The sequence below is a fragment of the Cnephaeus nilssonii genome (genome assembly GCF_951640355.1).
Source record: "Cnephaeus nilssonii genome assembly, chromosome: 2".
NCBI lineage: Eukaryota > Metazoa > Chordata > Mammalia > Chiroptera > Vespertilionidae > Cnephaeus > Cnephaeus nilssonii.
In genome coordinates, this window is record NC_137073.1 from 12,262,345 (window position 1) to 12,277,159 (window position 14,815).

General features: G+C 51.2%; 1 protein-coding gene across 1 annotated transcript in view; it reads left to right on the plus strand.

Moving 5' to 3' along the window:
* GTF3C1 (general transcription factor IIIC subunit 1) overlaps positions 1-14,815 on the plus strand; it is a 92,591-nt gene that overhangs the window by 40,104 nt on the left and 37,672 nt on the right. Inside the window, exons 7-13 of the mRNA XM_079791635.1 lie at positions 2,334-2,501; positions 4,309-4,424; positions 5,519-5,834; positions 6,380-6,594; positions 9,331-9,467; positions 10,981-11,134; positions 14,365-14,468. Coding sequence (XP_079647761.1) covers positions 2,334-2,501; positions 4,309-4,424; positions 5,519-5,834; positions 6,380-6,594; positions 9,331-9,467; positions 10,981-11,134; positions 14,365-14,468 — 1,210 coding nt within the window. The remainder of the gene's footprint in view (positions 1-2,333; positions 2,502-4,308; positions 4,425-5,518; positions 5,835-6,379; positions 6,595-9,330; positions 9,468-10,980; positions 11,135-14,364; positions 14,469-14,815) is intronic.

A 14,815-nucleotide genomic window follows, 5' to 3' on the forward strand; every position in this document is an offset into this window, starting at 1 on the left:
TCATCCAAGGTTTAGGGCCTGAGCTCCCAGGCAGACTGCCTGGTAAAACCCAGTTCCTCACTTGCTCCGGGTGGGAGTCTCCCTAAGTGTGGACGGGTGGGAGCACCCATCCCAAGGCTGTGGTAAGACTGGCTCTTGTGACACATGTGGAGATCAGGGTCCAGGACATGACTGTCCTTGAGAAATGGTCGGAGTTTGACTATTAGGAGCAATAGATTGCTCTGTGAGCACCACCTAGGAGCGAGAGGGGGAGGTGCAGGGGTTGGGAGTGGCTCAAGTAGAGGACAGCGGGGAAGACCCAGTGGGGAATGGCTTGGTGAACAGTGTTCTGGTCATGTGTTAGCAGCAGGTGCCTCTGTCCCAAGGGAGGACCCAGTCCCGGTCACCTGGGCCTTCAAATAGTTCTCATCTATGTAGATGGGCTCAGGAGTCCCATGCCCACAGGATTTTTCTCCTGGTTGCTTAAGGCTCCCATCCAGGCGAGAGAAATGGAGGGAGAAGGCAGGTACCTAGGCAAAGGCAGAGCCGCAGAAAGCAGGAGGGCCTGGGAGGACCCGCCAGGCTCAGGGAGCTGGGGCTTAAGGAGGCCTGCGCCGAGGCGTGGCTTCAGGTTTCTCCTGTTAAAAAGCCGTGAACTGGGGGGATTCCTGTCACTTTGAGGTGTGGAGGGGAGTCAGCACCAGGCTGCCCCGAGGACCGTCAAGGCTGCCCATACGCCCTCTGGTAGGTTGGCCTCAGCAGACCTTTCTCTGAGAGTAAGATTGACGAGTTCAGGGCCCTGAGATGCTTTCTTATTTTTGAATTTCACTGTGAGCCACGTGCCCTGTCCCCACCAGGCTCTTCTGACCACGCTCAGCATCGGTCTGCGGCGCTCTCCTGTAGGCATTTCCGTGGCCACAGCTCCTGCACAGGAGGCGCTGGGTCGCAGACCAGCTCCAGTGCCACCCTCTGCGGTGGTGCTGAGGGTCTGCACCTCGGTGCTGGTGAAGCTGGTGGAGAGACCTTCGTGTCCCTGCTGCAACAGTGACTACAAGCTGAGTGACAAAACAAGGATTCATTATTTCACAATTCCGGAGATCCGAGTCTGAAATGGGTCTCACTGGGCTGAAATCGAGCTGTCCACGGGCTCTGGGAGAGTCCATTCCCTGGCCGTCTCCAGTTCCTAAAAGCCACCCGCATTCCTTGGCTCAGGTTCCCGTCCTCCATCTTCAAAGCCAGCAAAGCGTAGCACCTCCAGCCTCACTCTTGTCCTCCTGCGTCCCTCTGACAAGGGTATTACATTGGGCCATCGGATAATCGAGCGCCGCCACCACCGCAGAAAGCCTTCATGGCGCCTGCAAGTCCCTTTTGCCACAGAAGATAACTTGTTCGTAGGTTCCGGAGTTAGGGCGCGGACACCTGGCCGGGCAGTGTTCTGCCTCCACACTGGCATGTGTCATAGGACACCGCAGTGCAGAATCGTTCCTCCCAGGGGGGGACCTGCCATCCTGCCTGAGCAACTGGGCCCTGTCGCTGGCAAGCTGTTGGATGCTTGGTAAGATAATTGGCCCTCTGTACCTCCGTTTCTTCATCTGTAAAGGGCCTTCTAGAGTTGTCAGGATCCAATAAGTTAGCACACATAGAGCATCAAAACATTTTTGCTTTTCCTCGCGCCTTTATCTTGCTCCAGCCACGGCACACACTAATTTTTCCTGCGTTGTGCTTTCAGAATAGGTGCGGTGTGGTGGTTTGAAGCCAGCCCAGTGTGTGGAAGCTTCTCCGGGTACCACTACTTAGTCCCCGTCGTCCTTTTATATTATGCATAAAAGCTATTGCACAGAGTGCTGTGTGGGCCTGTTATGATGGCAGTTTTCACCTCATTTTGAGCTATTGTTCTGGACTAAATTTCTGTACTTAGAATCACTGGGTTAAAGGCTTCCTGAAATGCCCACCCTTTATTGGTAGTGGGTATGGCTCACTCAGAAAAAGATGGTTTTCATCCTGTCAGCAGTACTGCCTGCGTGCCTACTGTGCTCCGGCCACTGCTCTGGGGGCTGGGGCGAGGACGTGAAAAGACAGGCCTGGAGCTGTCTCAAGCTGAGGCTGCTGTTTACTTAGTAGGACTGACAGGCACATCATTCCTCCTCTCATTTGCATTTCTTTGTTCACTAATTCGGTTCAAAACAAAGAGCAGTTTTATGGAGTAAATTTTCAGATCTTGTACCCCAAGACGTGTGGTTTTAAAAGTGTCAAACTCCATGCTGTGCCGGACCTCTCTCTGGGTCTCTCTCTGCTGAAGTCCCCCTCCCCCAGCACAGTTCACTTATTGCTGGAGGCCGCGCCTGTGTTCCCAGGGACCGATGTCATGGTGCGCTGCCTGAAGCTGCTGAAGGAATTTAGACGGAAGATCGAGGACGACCACGACCAGGACGATGATGAGGACGAGGAGGTCATCTCCAAGGCAGTGCCCCCGGTGGACATCGTGTACGAGCGGGACATGCTCACGCAGACCTACGAACTCAGTAAGCCCTGTTCTCACACCTGCTTGTGTGAGGTTCCTGAGCGTTGGAGGCAGAAATGTTTTGCCCGTGTGTCCAGAGGGCTTTGCTCTTGAGGCTGTAGCACAGCAGGAAGCACCATGGGTCCCTTGAAGGGTGTAGGCTTTTGGATCAGATTTGAGTTTGAATCCTTGCTCTGCCACTTGTTAGCTCTATGACTTTAGCAAGTTCTCCAAGCCTCAGTTCCCTCATCTGCAAAATGGGGATAATACCCACCATAGCATGTAATGAGGACTAGGATGAAAACATTTGGTGTAGTGCCTGGTATGTAGAAAGCACTAAAAATATTAGCTGTTAGTGTTACTACTCAAAGATTTGAGAGCCACATACCATCTTCTAGAATTGATCTGGAGTCACTGCAGGCTGAGAATTCCAGTGGTAAAGGGGGGGGAATATGTCTCCCCTCATTCCTTAGCTTTCCTCTGGATTCCCTAAAAGCCATGTAAGACAGCAGTGCCCCATCATAGTAGGTGTGGCTGCCAGTCCGTCGTGTAGGGAGGGAACAGAGTAGAAGGTGAGGTGGCTGCCGGAGAGCTGATTCGGCCGCAGGACAAAGACACACTGGCAAGTCAGCACAGCATTTTTGGCAGGTTGAGGGGCAGCTTTTATCAGCTGTTCACGTCTCTCAGAATGGGTTCCTCAGAACACAGTTTGGGAAAGATCACCCTGGACCCACTTCGCCCCACCATTAGCATGTTACTAGTTCAGTTTGGGAACACATTCTGGTCACCTCTTTTCATTCTGGTGTTTCTTTTTCTACATATACAATACAGCAAACCTCCTTTATCCGATTGGCTTTATCTGGTAGCCTCAAGTGTGTGTGAGTCAGGAAATAAAGGGGAAGATACTTCTGAGCAAAGAGCTGTGCCAGGAAGTCTGCCCTGCAGTTCGAGTGTTTTACTTGTAGGGACTTCCTGCCGCCCACCGTGGCTCCTGCCAGGCTCCTTCCTAGGGTTGCCAGCCTCCAGTAGCCCAGCCCATTCAGAAGGGCTTCTTAGAGATACAGTAACGGCGCTGGGCGTGGCCATGTAGCAGCAGGAGCCAACAGACTAGATGGAGCCAGTGCTAAGACAGCCACCTGCTGGCCATGTAGACGGGGCCACCTAGCATGATCCCTTCCAGAGTCCTGCTGGTTGACAGCTGGGACAGGACAGTGCAGTACTGGTCCACAATGCCTCTGTGTCCACCGAGAAAGGCCAGGAAATTGCTAAAGTTCTTAATTAAACAGTATTGAGATGCTTTTTAATGGGATTCATTTCGTTTATCTAAAAAAGTCCATTCATGGGAAAGAGCTAACTTACTGCCGCTGGAACTTAGTACATCAGCAGCTGATCACTTGCCGTTTGGATGATGAGCATTTAAAAACTGGTGCTTAGCCCTGGCTGGCTTGGCTCAGTGGGTAGAGCGTCAGCCTGCAGACTGAAGGGTCCTGGGTTCTATTCCGGTCAAGGGCACATGCCTGGGTTGCAGGCACGATCCCCTCTGGGGTTGTGCAGAAGGCATCAGTCGAGGATTCTCTCTCATTGATGTTTCTCTCGCTCCCTCTCCCTTCCTCCCTGAAATCAATTAAAAATATATTAAAAAAAGAAAACTGGCGCTTAGTGGTGGTGTTCCGAGTGTTGGGAGGGGAGAGAGGAGGCATTTGTTTTATTCTGTGTGTTGGTTTCACTGCACTGAAATGCCTGCTTTAAAAAGGTGGGTGGGAATTGACGTGACTGGTGCGGAATGGCTCCTTTGCAGAGGTTGGGTTCAAGTATATTGTTTCACACAGTTGAGCGCAGAGGCACAAAAGGAATTTCCCAGGCTGAAATCCGAGTGGCCATGAATGTGGGAAAGCTGGAAGCAAGAATGCTGTGTCGTCTTCTTCAAAGATTCAAAGCTGTCAAGGTAACATTGCGAGTCCTCCGCGCCATTCACTGTCTGGGTGTGCGCAGTGTGATTATGAAGGAGTGTCTCAGCGGGTCCGAAAACGGGACGGGCCTGCTGGCTCCCAAGGCGGCACATGCTGCCCGGGGCCACATACTGTGGTTTTATTGGTTCTCACTTCTCAAAAACTGAAGGAGTTGTCAGCATTGGAAAGTCAGCAGGAGATGTGGCAGTACCCCCTTCCGTGTGGGGCACCAGCTGCAGCAAGGAAGCCTCCGGCCGCCCCTGCAGACAAAGCAGGCGCCCTCCAGGGCTCCACAGGCCTCCGGCCCCTCCCTTTTATGCTACTTGTCTGGCTCCTGGGGGCTGAGCTGGCTAACGAGGCATGTCTGGCATTCTCCTTTCAGAACTCAGACCTGCTGTCTCAGCCCTTCGTGCCTCACTCTCTTCTTCTGAACTTTTTGGCCACTTTGCTGGAGGGCAGTATTAGAGTCAAGCTAATGATTGCAGGGCACTTGGCACTGTCCGTGGCATGTGGTTGGTATATAAAAAATGCTGCTCTTCCTGGCATTTAGGGTCCTGGGAGAGCCCCTCTGCCCTGTCCTAGAAGATAGAGTGCGTGTGGATTGGTGATGACCTCATCACCAGTCCCCATGCAGTGGCTGAATGGAGCTGGTGACCTCCGGGCCCTGACTCGCCAGTCTGTGGTCACAGTTCTAAACCATCGAATTGTACAAAGCAAACCCTCACTGCTTACTAACCATTTCTTTGGGGCCTAGTCCTGAGCCAGGCACTGGGGGCACGTGGAAGACCAAGTTAGGGCCTGGCATGAACTGGACTGCCTGCAGGTCCCTAGCAAAGCATGTCTCCCAGAGCAGACACACAGTCAGGATTGCAATTGAGAAAACTCTCCGACAGGCCTGTGGACACAGGAGCGGCGGGAGACCTGTGAGGGAGCATCCATAGGCTGATTGGGGCCCGGGCGGGAGGTGGAGGAGACACAGGCGAATGCAGGCGTGATAAGGAAATGGCCACCGCAGGCCCAGGGGCCACCTGAATGCCTGTATGTGCAACGCCCTCTTTTGAATGTAATGAAACACATCTCACCTTCCCAGGGATTCATGGAAGACGAGGGGCGGCAGCGGACCACCAAGTACATCTCCTGCGCGTTTGCAGAGGAGAGCGACCTGAGCCGGCAGTACGAAAGGGAGAAGGCGCGGAGCGAGCTGCTGACCACCGTGAGCTTGGCCTCGGTGCCGGAGGAGTCCCTCCCGCCTGAGGGAGAGGACACTTTCCTCTCTGAGCTGGACAGCGAGGAGGAGGGCAGCAGCAGCGGCAGCAAAAGGAGAGGCAGAGGGTCACAGGGAGACATGAAATCCTCCTCGAGCTCCAGTCTCGGGACCCAGCCTCATCACTCCACCCCCATCAAGGGTACGGTGCTCTCGAGTGGGAGCAGGGGAGCGGGCCGGGTGCGTGTGCCCTCAGTCTGAGCTGCTGCCCATCCCGCCGTGCTCTGGGTTTCTTCAGAAAACACCCCATTCAGTTCAGCAGACACTGAGAATGTCCTCAGTGCCGTCCTAGTCCGGGACCTGCTGGTGTCACATACGTCACGTCATAAGTTTAGAGGAGACAGCCATGCAGTCTGGCTCCTGGCTCCGTGGCAATGCTTTCTTTGAATTGTGTTTTCACTATTAAAGCGATGGAATCCCATAAGCTCCCTCAGTCCATTCCCTCCAACAGCCTAAGAATCCCTCAGGCTTTTGGTTTAGTTACAGAAGACATTTTCCTAATGTGTGGAGGGTGGTGCTGGTGACAGATTTTCAAATCAGGTGTCCAGCTACGGGGGCCCGCCCTGCTTGCTGGGTTCACGGCCCCATCTTCAAACTGAGCTCGTGGATCTTCTAGCCGGGCTGGGTCTGGTCTGGCTGCCAAGTGTAAAGGCCCCTCTCGCTCAGTTCATTCTGCTCTGCCTCCAGGTGGCTGGAAAGTAAACCTGCACCCGCTGAAGAAGCAGCCGACCTCCTCCCCCGGAGCTGCTGAGGAGAGGGCCTGCCGGGGCTCTGTCGGGGCCGACAGCCTCCTGGACACCAGCAGCTCCTCAGAAGCCACCTCGGCCTTCGGCTCCCACTGCGTGGAGAGTAACAGTGGCGACATAGCTGTGATCGAAGAGGTCCGGCTTGACAACCCAAAGGTGAGCGCGTGTGCGCAATGAGGGTGCGTCTTCTCCAGGAAACAGCCTGTGGTGGGGGGCATCCGCCTTGTCAGCTCTGTGCCTAAGGATCACAACAAAAGCAAAGGCCTCAGATGCCAAGTGCTGGTCCTGCCAGGCCACAGGCGCTCATCCACACACCCCCTGCACGCAGCCTTGCCCCGCCTACCACACGTCACCTGCACTCATATCTAGAGTTGTTAAACTTCCAGCACCTTACACTTCCTCCTTAAATTTGTTGTGGAGGGAATGTATATGGCCATTTTAGATGGATGGTTCTCACTCTGGCCCAGTTTTTGCACCCCAGGGGACACTTGGCAGTGTCTGGAGATGTTTTTCATTGTCAGGAGTGGGGGGAGAGGGTGCTCCTGGCAGCTAGCAGGGAGGGGCCAGAGATGCTGTTACATATCCCAGAATCTACAGCACAGCCCACAGCAGCGAGTCAGCCAGCCCAAATGTCAGCAGTGCCAGGGCTGAGAAACTGCCGTAGACAAAAGGCCAACATCATTACTATAAAAAGAGGTAAACCATAAGATAGATGTAATGAAAATAAAACTATATTGGTACATCTGGGCCAAATACTGTTGTATGTCAGAGGGTTAAAGACACAGTACAATCAAACCAATGCTTTTTCATCAATGTGATTAGATTAAAAGACAAGTGATTCAGGTCACTGTCCTTAGGCACCTGAAACTGCCTCAGATAATGGTGGCGCCTCCTGCACATTAGAAACACAGGGTCTGAGGAGGAGGCTCCCAGCAGAGAACAGACCTGTGATCAGGGCGGCTTTGGATGCTGCCGCTGCTGTTTTGTTCAGGCTTCACAGCAGCCTGTGAGGTCAGTGTCAGCTCTGGTCCGGGAGGAGGACAGTGGGGCTCTAGGAGCTGGGTGAGGTGCCTGCCCAGTTCATGACACCGAGGATTAGACCCTGCTGTGTGCAGTTCCCACCCCCTCCCCTACCTCCCTTTCTGTATGGAGCCCTGTGCTGTTCCTCTCCCGACTGCAGAAGGATTGGGGTGGAGAGTGGGAAAGGCTTTGGATTTTTCTAAAACCTTTCGACCCTTTCCTAGGCATTGGATGCCATGCCTCCTCACTGTCGAGTCATGACTGGTATTGTCTCTAACCAAAGAACCTAGGCTTGCATGCAGGTGGATCCCAGCCTGCCTCCTCCTTCTCCTCCCATTTCTAATCAGGCCCACGCATCTCCCTCCACGTCCTGAAACTCCTGTAGCTGGTTTCCTCGCTCAGCTCTTTCTCTTCCTCTTAGAAATTTGTTCCCAAAGTACTGGCAGGATCTCGTCCTTTCTTATACTTGCTGAGGAGAGGGGTGTGACATGGACTACCCGCAGGCCCCTAGCAGAACCTGTTCTCACGTGGCTCTCCAGCAGCCCCATGCAGGTGGCCATATTTACTCATGTTCTCCAAATGTTTGCTCTGAAATGCAAGAGAGAATAAAGGTCTTTGTGCCGCTCCTGGGTCCTCGAACCTTTCTGCCTGAACGGAAGAGCTGTGCCTCCTGGAGCTCCCACACAAGGCAGAGCGGGGATCTTTTTTTTTTTTTTTTAAATTTTTTTAAATATATTTTATTGATTTTTTACAGAGAGGAAGAGAGAGGGATAGAGAGTTAGAAACATCGATGAGAGAGAAACATCGATCAGCTGCCTCCTGCACACCCCCCACTGGGGACGCGCCCGCAACCAAGGCACATGCCCCCGACCGGAATCGAACCCGGGACCCTTGAGTCCGCAGGCCGACGCTCTATCCACTGAGCCAAACCGGTTTCGGCAAGAGCGGGAATCTTTTGTGACACCAACCCTGAGCGGCCTCTTCCAGCACATGCTTGTCCTCCTGAAAGCGCCACTCCAAGCGAGGGGCATCCAGAGAACGAGCCCTGGCCTGCCGTGTGGCACTGATTTGTGCCAAGTGGTTTGCAAGGAATATGTTAGAGTTGGGATTTCCTTTCACGGCAGGTGCACATTTCGGCTGTACCATATTTGATCTGAGAGAGCTGATGGAGCAAGTTCATTTAGGCTCCTAGAGGATGGAAAGGAGCTGTGAAAGAGAGTGAGCATTTTGGCAGGGATAAGAGGGAGAAACTGATCTTTTTTTCTCCTTCCTCTTTCCCTCGCCTCATCCTAATTTCCCTAGGGCAGCCTGCTCTGAACTCAAGCCAGCCTCTGCTTCTGTCTTTTATTCCCAAAGAGATTTCCTTTGACTTCCTGGACTTGGAGTCAGAAGCCCATGGGGCATAACTTGTCCTGGCGCACATTCCCGCTCTGCGACCTGGACGATTACTTCGCCTCACTGAGCCCTGGTTTCCTCTTCCGTAAAACGGGAGTTTTTGATGAACAGAAGCTTTATAGAGTGACTGGCGTGGAGCTGTGCTCAGCATGTCAGTTTCTTGGGGAAGGACCCAGGGAAAATTGAGCATGTGCTTTGTGCTACTTCAGGTGGTGCCATAGTACACGCCTTGGCTTCTGTCTGAGCCCAGCTGACCTCCATAGCCTTCCAGGGCCGTCTGCTGCAGATGCCTTCGTTGTTACCTGGCCCCAAAATAGTGGGGGGGTGGATCCTGTTGGGGAAACAGTCCTCTTGGCTTCCTTCTGGAAACAGGGCATAGAGATTCCCTAAAGAGGGAAAGTACGCCACAGGAGTGGTGTTTGCCCCCCAAACTGTGCTGAGCCCATCGTATTCTTGTGCTTTTGGTCCCTGTTGTAGGAGAGTGGCAGTTCCCAGAAGACTGGGAAGCACGGCCCAGGCCAAGACAAACCCCACGAAACCTACCGACTGCTGAAACGCAGGAACCTGATCATAGAAGCCGTCACCAACCTCCGCTTAATCGAGAGCTTATTCACGTAAGGAGGAGTCTGTCGGTCTTGCACCAGTGATAAATCTCATGCCCGTTAGTCATCACATGTGCAGAAATGGCCGAGAGCCATTTGGATCTCCCTCCCTGTATAGATCACGGTGTTCCTTGTAGTAAAAAGCATTTCGTTTGTTCTTGTGATTTGACAAGTGTGGACATTGAGGTATATCAGTACACGACAGGGCCTGGAGACTGAGGGGAAACGGCATGCGCCTTTCTCCCTCCTTGGAAATTTCGTGGCAGCAAAGGGGTAAGAAGAAACTTAGGCAGATAACAGCATCGGCTAGAATCTTACATGAAAGCAAAAACAAGAGACACAAGTAGAACTCCCATGCGTGGGGTGCCTCTGTTCATGGAGAGGCTCTGCACTCTGGTTCGGTCCTTCCCACTGTCGTTACCACCACCTCCTGGGCGGCATCTTCATGGCTCCTGAGGCACCCAGCGTGAAAGGCACCTGAGTCAAGGACCTGACTTCTCTAGGCAATGGGGAGGCCATCTGCAGACACTACTGCCGAGCTCCCTTCTTTGGTGCAGTGACGGGTTTGGCCAAATGTTCCTACTGTCCCTGCCATTCCCATCAGTGATCTAGAAACGTCACCATAGTGACTCGTTAAGATCTAGAGCAGGGGTGGGGAATGTCCAGCCCCTGGGCTGTATAAGGCTCACGAAATCATTGGGTCTGGCTCTGCCGAGGCATTAGGAGTGAGTTAATTAAATGTTTCGCTACATATAGCAGGCTAATTTGTTGTTATTGTTAATCCTCACCCAAGTATATTTTTCCATTGATTTTTAGAGAGCATGGAAGGGAGGAGGAGAGACAGAGAGAAACATCAGTGTGAGAGAGACATCGATTGGTTGTCTCTTCCACACACCCCGACCAGGTCTGGGGATCAAACCTGCAACTAAGATACTTGCCCTTGACAGGAATCGAACCCAGGACCTTGCAGTCTGAGGGCCAACGCTCTATCTACTGAGCCAAACCAGCTAGGGCTAGCAGGCTAATTTTTAAGTTGATAAATTTTGTATGACCCATGAATGATGTTATAAATATCCAAGTGGCCTTTGGCAGAAAAAAGGTTCCCCACCCTGCTCTAGACAGTAAGGTAAAAGAGAGGAATCAAAAAGAGCTTCCGATCTAGGTCTTAGCAGTGGTAAGCTGGAACATTCCTTGCTGGGTGTTAAATTGGCATAGAGACTTCGCCCAGAGGTTGCCATCATGGCTCCCAGTTTCCCTGCCATTGCGTCGCAAATCATGTAATCTCTTGAGTTCCTGGTGAGAAGCTCAGAATGTGAAGCTGCTATGAATGGTGGCTTGTCTTTAGCCAACTATCCCCAAAAGAGATGATCTTAATATTTCAAGGAGTCAACCTTTCAATGGTGACCCCTTTAATTCTCCCCTAATTTCTGTTGGGTGCCATTAGGCATGTCTCGGTTGCCTGGGTTGAGAACGGCCTTCTGTGTTGAGGTTGGGGATATTAACTGCTTATTTTGTGATGCCTCAGGATTCAGAAAATGATCATGGATCAGGAGAAGCAGGAAGGCGTGTCCACCAAGTGCTGTAAGAAGTCCATCGTCCGCCTGGTGCGGAACCTGTCTGAGGAAGGTCTCTTGAGACTGTATCGGACTACAGTTATCCAAGATGGCATCAAGAAGAAGGTAACCACGGGCTCTCCTGATGCCTACAGAGCCAACTGCTGGAAGTTTCCTTGTCCAGCTTCTCATATCCTTGTTATATCTCTGTCATTCCTTTGTTGTCAATAACTCAGAATTTCCTGTTATGCCTCCTAATTTGGAGAACAGGGTTCATCCCATCTTTCTGTGGAAGCTGGAAACAGAAGAGAAAAATAATGTAATTGGATCCCAGAGCAGCATGTGCCGCCCACGGCAGGGGTCCAGCCCTGCAGCAGCCTTGGAAGAGAGGAGGGGAACTGAGGCATGTGGACGTTCAGCAGAGTAGCGTGGGGAGTAATTAAGCAACACGTAGGAGGTGGAAAATTTAGACTAAGCAGCAGAACATCTTCCACAGAGATCTGAGGAAACATCTCCCAGAGGAAATGATGGCTGTGGCTCCATTAGCTTGCACTGCTGTGCTTATCCGATGGGGAACAACATATCTCTTCTGTCTCAATTTATCTGTTTCTGTAAAATTTAAAGTTTGGGGCCATTCCCATAGCAACTGTAGCTCAGTGACTTTGCACATATTCTAAGGCATCAATTTTTCAGGGTCAGAATAATTGGAGAGCCCAGCTGGGCACTGGGACCAAAGGGAATGGTGCTGTGAGGACAGTCACTTGTAATTTCCTGATCTTTTTTTCTGACTGCACCTTAAATCTCTGCCTTAAGAGAGTTCTGCTTTGATGTTTTGTTTTCTTAATAAGCTGGCAAGGTCATTTCAGTTTTTTTACTTTCACTTATTTATTGAGACATTGAAATTTGAAAACACAGAGCAGTACAAAACATGACTTCAGAAACACATTTTCTACCATTCTAAGTTGACAGCACTCATCGATTTTTATGTCTACTGTGAGTCCCCTTGACCTTGTTCCTCTCCCATCCCCAGTAGCCTGCCACTCAGCCCCTGAAGCGGTGGCAGGAGGCCTTCTGCTGATGTCTCTGTTGAAGGACAAAAGCTCCGGCCCATCAGTTGCAACACCTCTGATTTCTGTTGTCTTCACAGAGCAGAGGTTTCAGAGGGGAAAGACCTGTCAGGGCAGAAAACCTTACCCCATCTAACAATGGAGAGGGGCAGTCTGACAAAGGTACCCCCTGTATTTCCAACTCCTATTTGGCCCCATAACTAACTACCAGGCAGAACTGGGGTGAGTGGGACGGGTGGGGATGGGAAGCAAGTGCAATGAGGACTCAAAGATGAAGGTGCCAGACCTCAGGCCTCTTGCCACAAGTACACTGGAGCCTCGGTTCTCGAACTCAGTTCGTTCCGGAAGGCTGTTCAAAAAGCATTTTGTTTGAAAACTGAATCATTTTTCCCTATTAGAAATAACGTAAATTGAATTGAATCATTCCAGACTCCCAAATGATTTCCTGTTTTAACTTCCCTTACATACAGTATATATCTAATGTCTATTTAATCTATAAACAAACACTACTTAAATTTACCGACCACCCCCTACTGGCCTTCTACCCCTACTGGCCTTAAACGAATCACTTTCAGTACTGGTTACAGGAGTGGAGTTAGGAGGTTAGTATGCAGCATCTTCACTTTTTCACTTATCATTGCCTCTGAAGTGCTCTCACAGGCTAACTACTTTTTGTTTATCCAAATCAACAGCAATTTTTCTGCCTCTTCATTTGCCTATAATCATTGTTTTGTTAGCACTTTCACACTCTTAACAACATCAGCACTCTTGATGGCCTCTTTGTTTTAAAATTGTGCAAAAAAAAACACAAAAATATTCACAGCACAATTTCCTGAGATGTTAACAAGAGGAGGTTTAGCAGTAAACTGACTCAAATTCTCCTTTGTGGCCTGAGAAACACTTTTTGTCATGCTAATGTATCAATAAGAAGGAGTTGAGAACCGAAGTTTTGTTCAACAACCGAAACATCCCCCACCCTCACCCCACTGGCAACAACTTGGTAGCGAACCAAATTGTTTAAGATGGGAGACATTCGAGAACCACTATAGTGGAACCACTACATGGTACCCACTTTTCCAGCTGGAAAGGGTTGCAGTATTGTACATCTGCCTCCAGAATACGCTTAAGTGTCTCAACAGCACTTTCTCTGGCCCCCAGAGCCTGGGCTGCCACAGGCTGCCTCCTGGTCTCCTGGAGCATGTGGATCAGAGTTGCTGTGCCCAGCATCGGCCTTTGCCCTGGCTTCTGCATCTGGCCACCTGCCCATTGGGCCTGTGGGAAGTTGGCTGGGCCATTTGGCTGTGGAAAGTGGGGAAATAGGAATGCTTTGGATTTGTACCATGCTTTTAAATTCCCTGGGTGTTACCTAGCTGTCTCTCACCTGAGCCTCACAAAACCACTAAACAGTTGGCAGGGCATGAGGGAGGGGTCCCCATTTCACAAATGAGGAGCAGAGGAGACTGAGCCACGGCAGCTTTTGATGTTTTGTTTTCTAAACATCTTTCTAAACATCTTTCTAAACACCCCTGTGACCCTCTTTCAGGTCATTTTTGGCTCAAAGCCTGCTGATCAGAGTTAGCCATTTAGAAAACCTTACTTTGCTCTCCCCTGCCAATGACAGAGACAGAAAGGAAGCCTGGCTGGCCAGGTGCCTGCCATTGTGCCTGCCATCTCCTGCACAGCTGTCACCCCACGCCCTCTGCTCAGTTCCAGGTCATTTCCATTCGTCCTCCAGTTATCCCTAGTGAGGTGGTAACCACCCTAACTGCTCAGCTGCAGCACCTTGGAAAAGCTAAAACAACAAAGCAGCTCTAAATCCTCTGCCAATCTGTTTAGAAGCACACCTGGCAGGAGTCCCATGGCGGCGCTCAGCGAGGGGAGATTAATGAAGGCGTTTACCTTTTCCAGATGGAAGCCCTCAGCATTCACAAGCACTTCTGGGACATTCTCAGATAGCAGGAGCGGGCATAGGGAACAGCCTGCCAGGTAGATGTGAGACCAGTGGGCCCTGACACCCAGCGAGGGCACTACAGGAAGACGGCTCTTTCTAGGGCAGAATTCCTCTCCTGAGCAGAGCAGCGCATTACTGATGGCAGAACTTGATCGCTTGATGAGCGGAGGGATTTTGACAATGGGAAACTGTTCACAGCGCACTTTGCTTCAGTCTCATAACGGTCTTTAGGAAAGGTTCATGAACGGGGTAACCAGCGCTCCACCAGGGAGCCGAGTTGTGGAGCTAAGTCTCCCTGAGCTCTTCCCACCCTTGGGGACACTGCCCTCTCTCTGCAGGTGGATCTGGTAGTGCACCCGTCCATGGACCAGAACGACCCTCTGGTGAGAAGTGCCATCGAGCAGGTTCGTTTCCGGATCTCCAATTCAAGCTCAGCAAACAGGCGAGTAGCAGCACCACAGGACTTGTGTGATCTCAGTGAATTCACTGGGTTGGGCTTTGTGGTCATGACCCCCTAGACTGACAAGGATCAATTTCTGGATTCTTTAAGAAAAAAGAAAATCCTCGCATTTTTTATTCTATTCTAATTGTAGACAGAGCACTCCAAGTCACAGGCCCTGTGATGTGAAATTTGCTCAACCTCATAATGGCTCGGAACGATTCTAGTTGCCTTCCTGACATCTTCTCTTGCTCTGCCCATAAATCATCTAATGGACTGAAAGAAACTGAGGGATGGGAGAGACTTCATAGCTGGGTCTAAACCACAGGTGATCTGTGGATGAGCAGAGG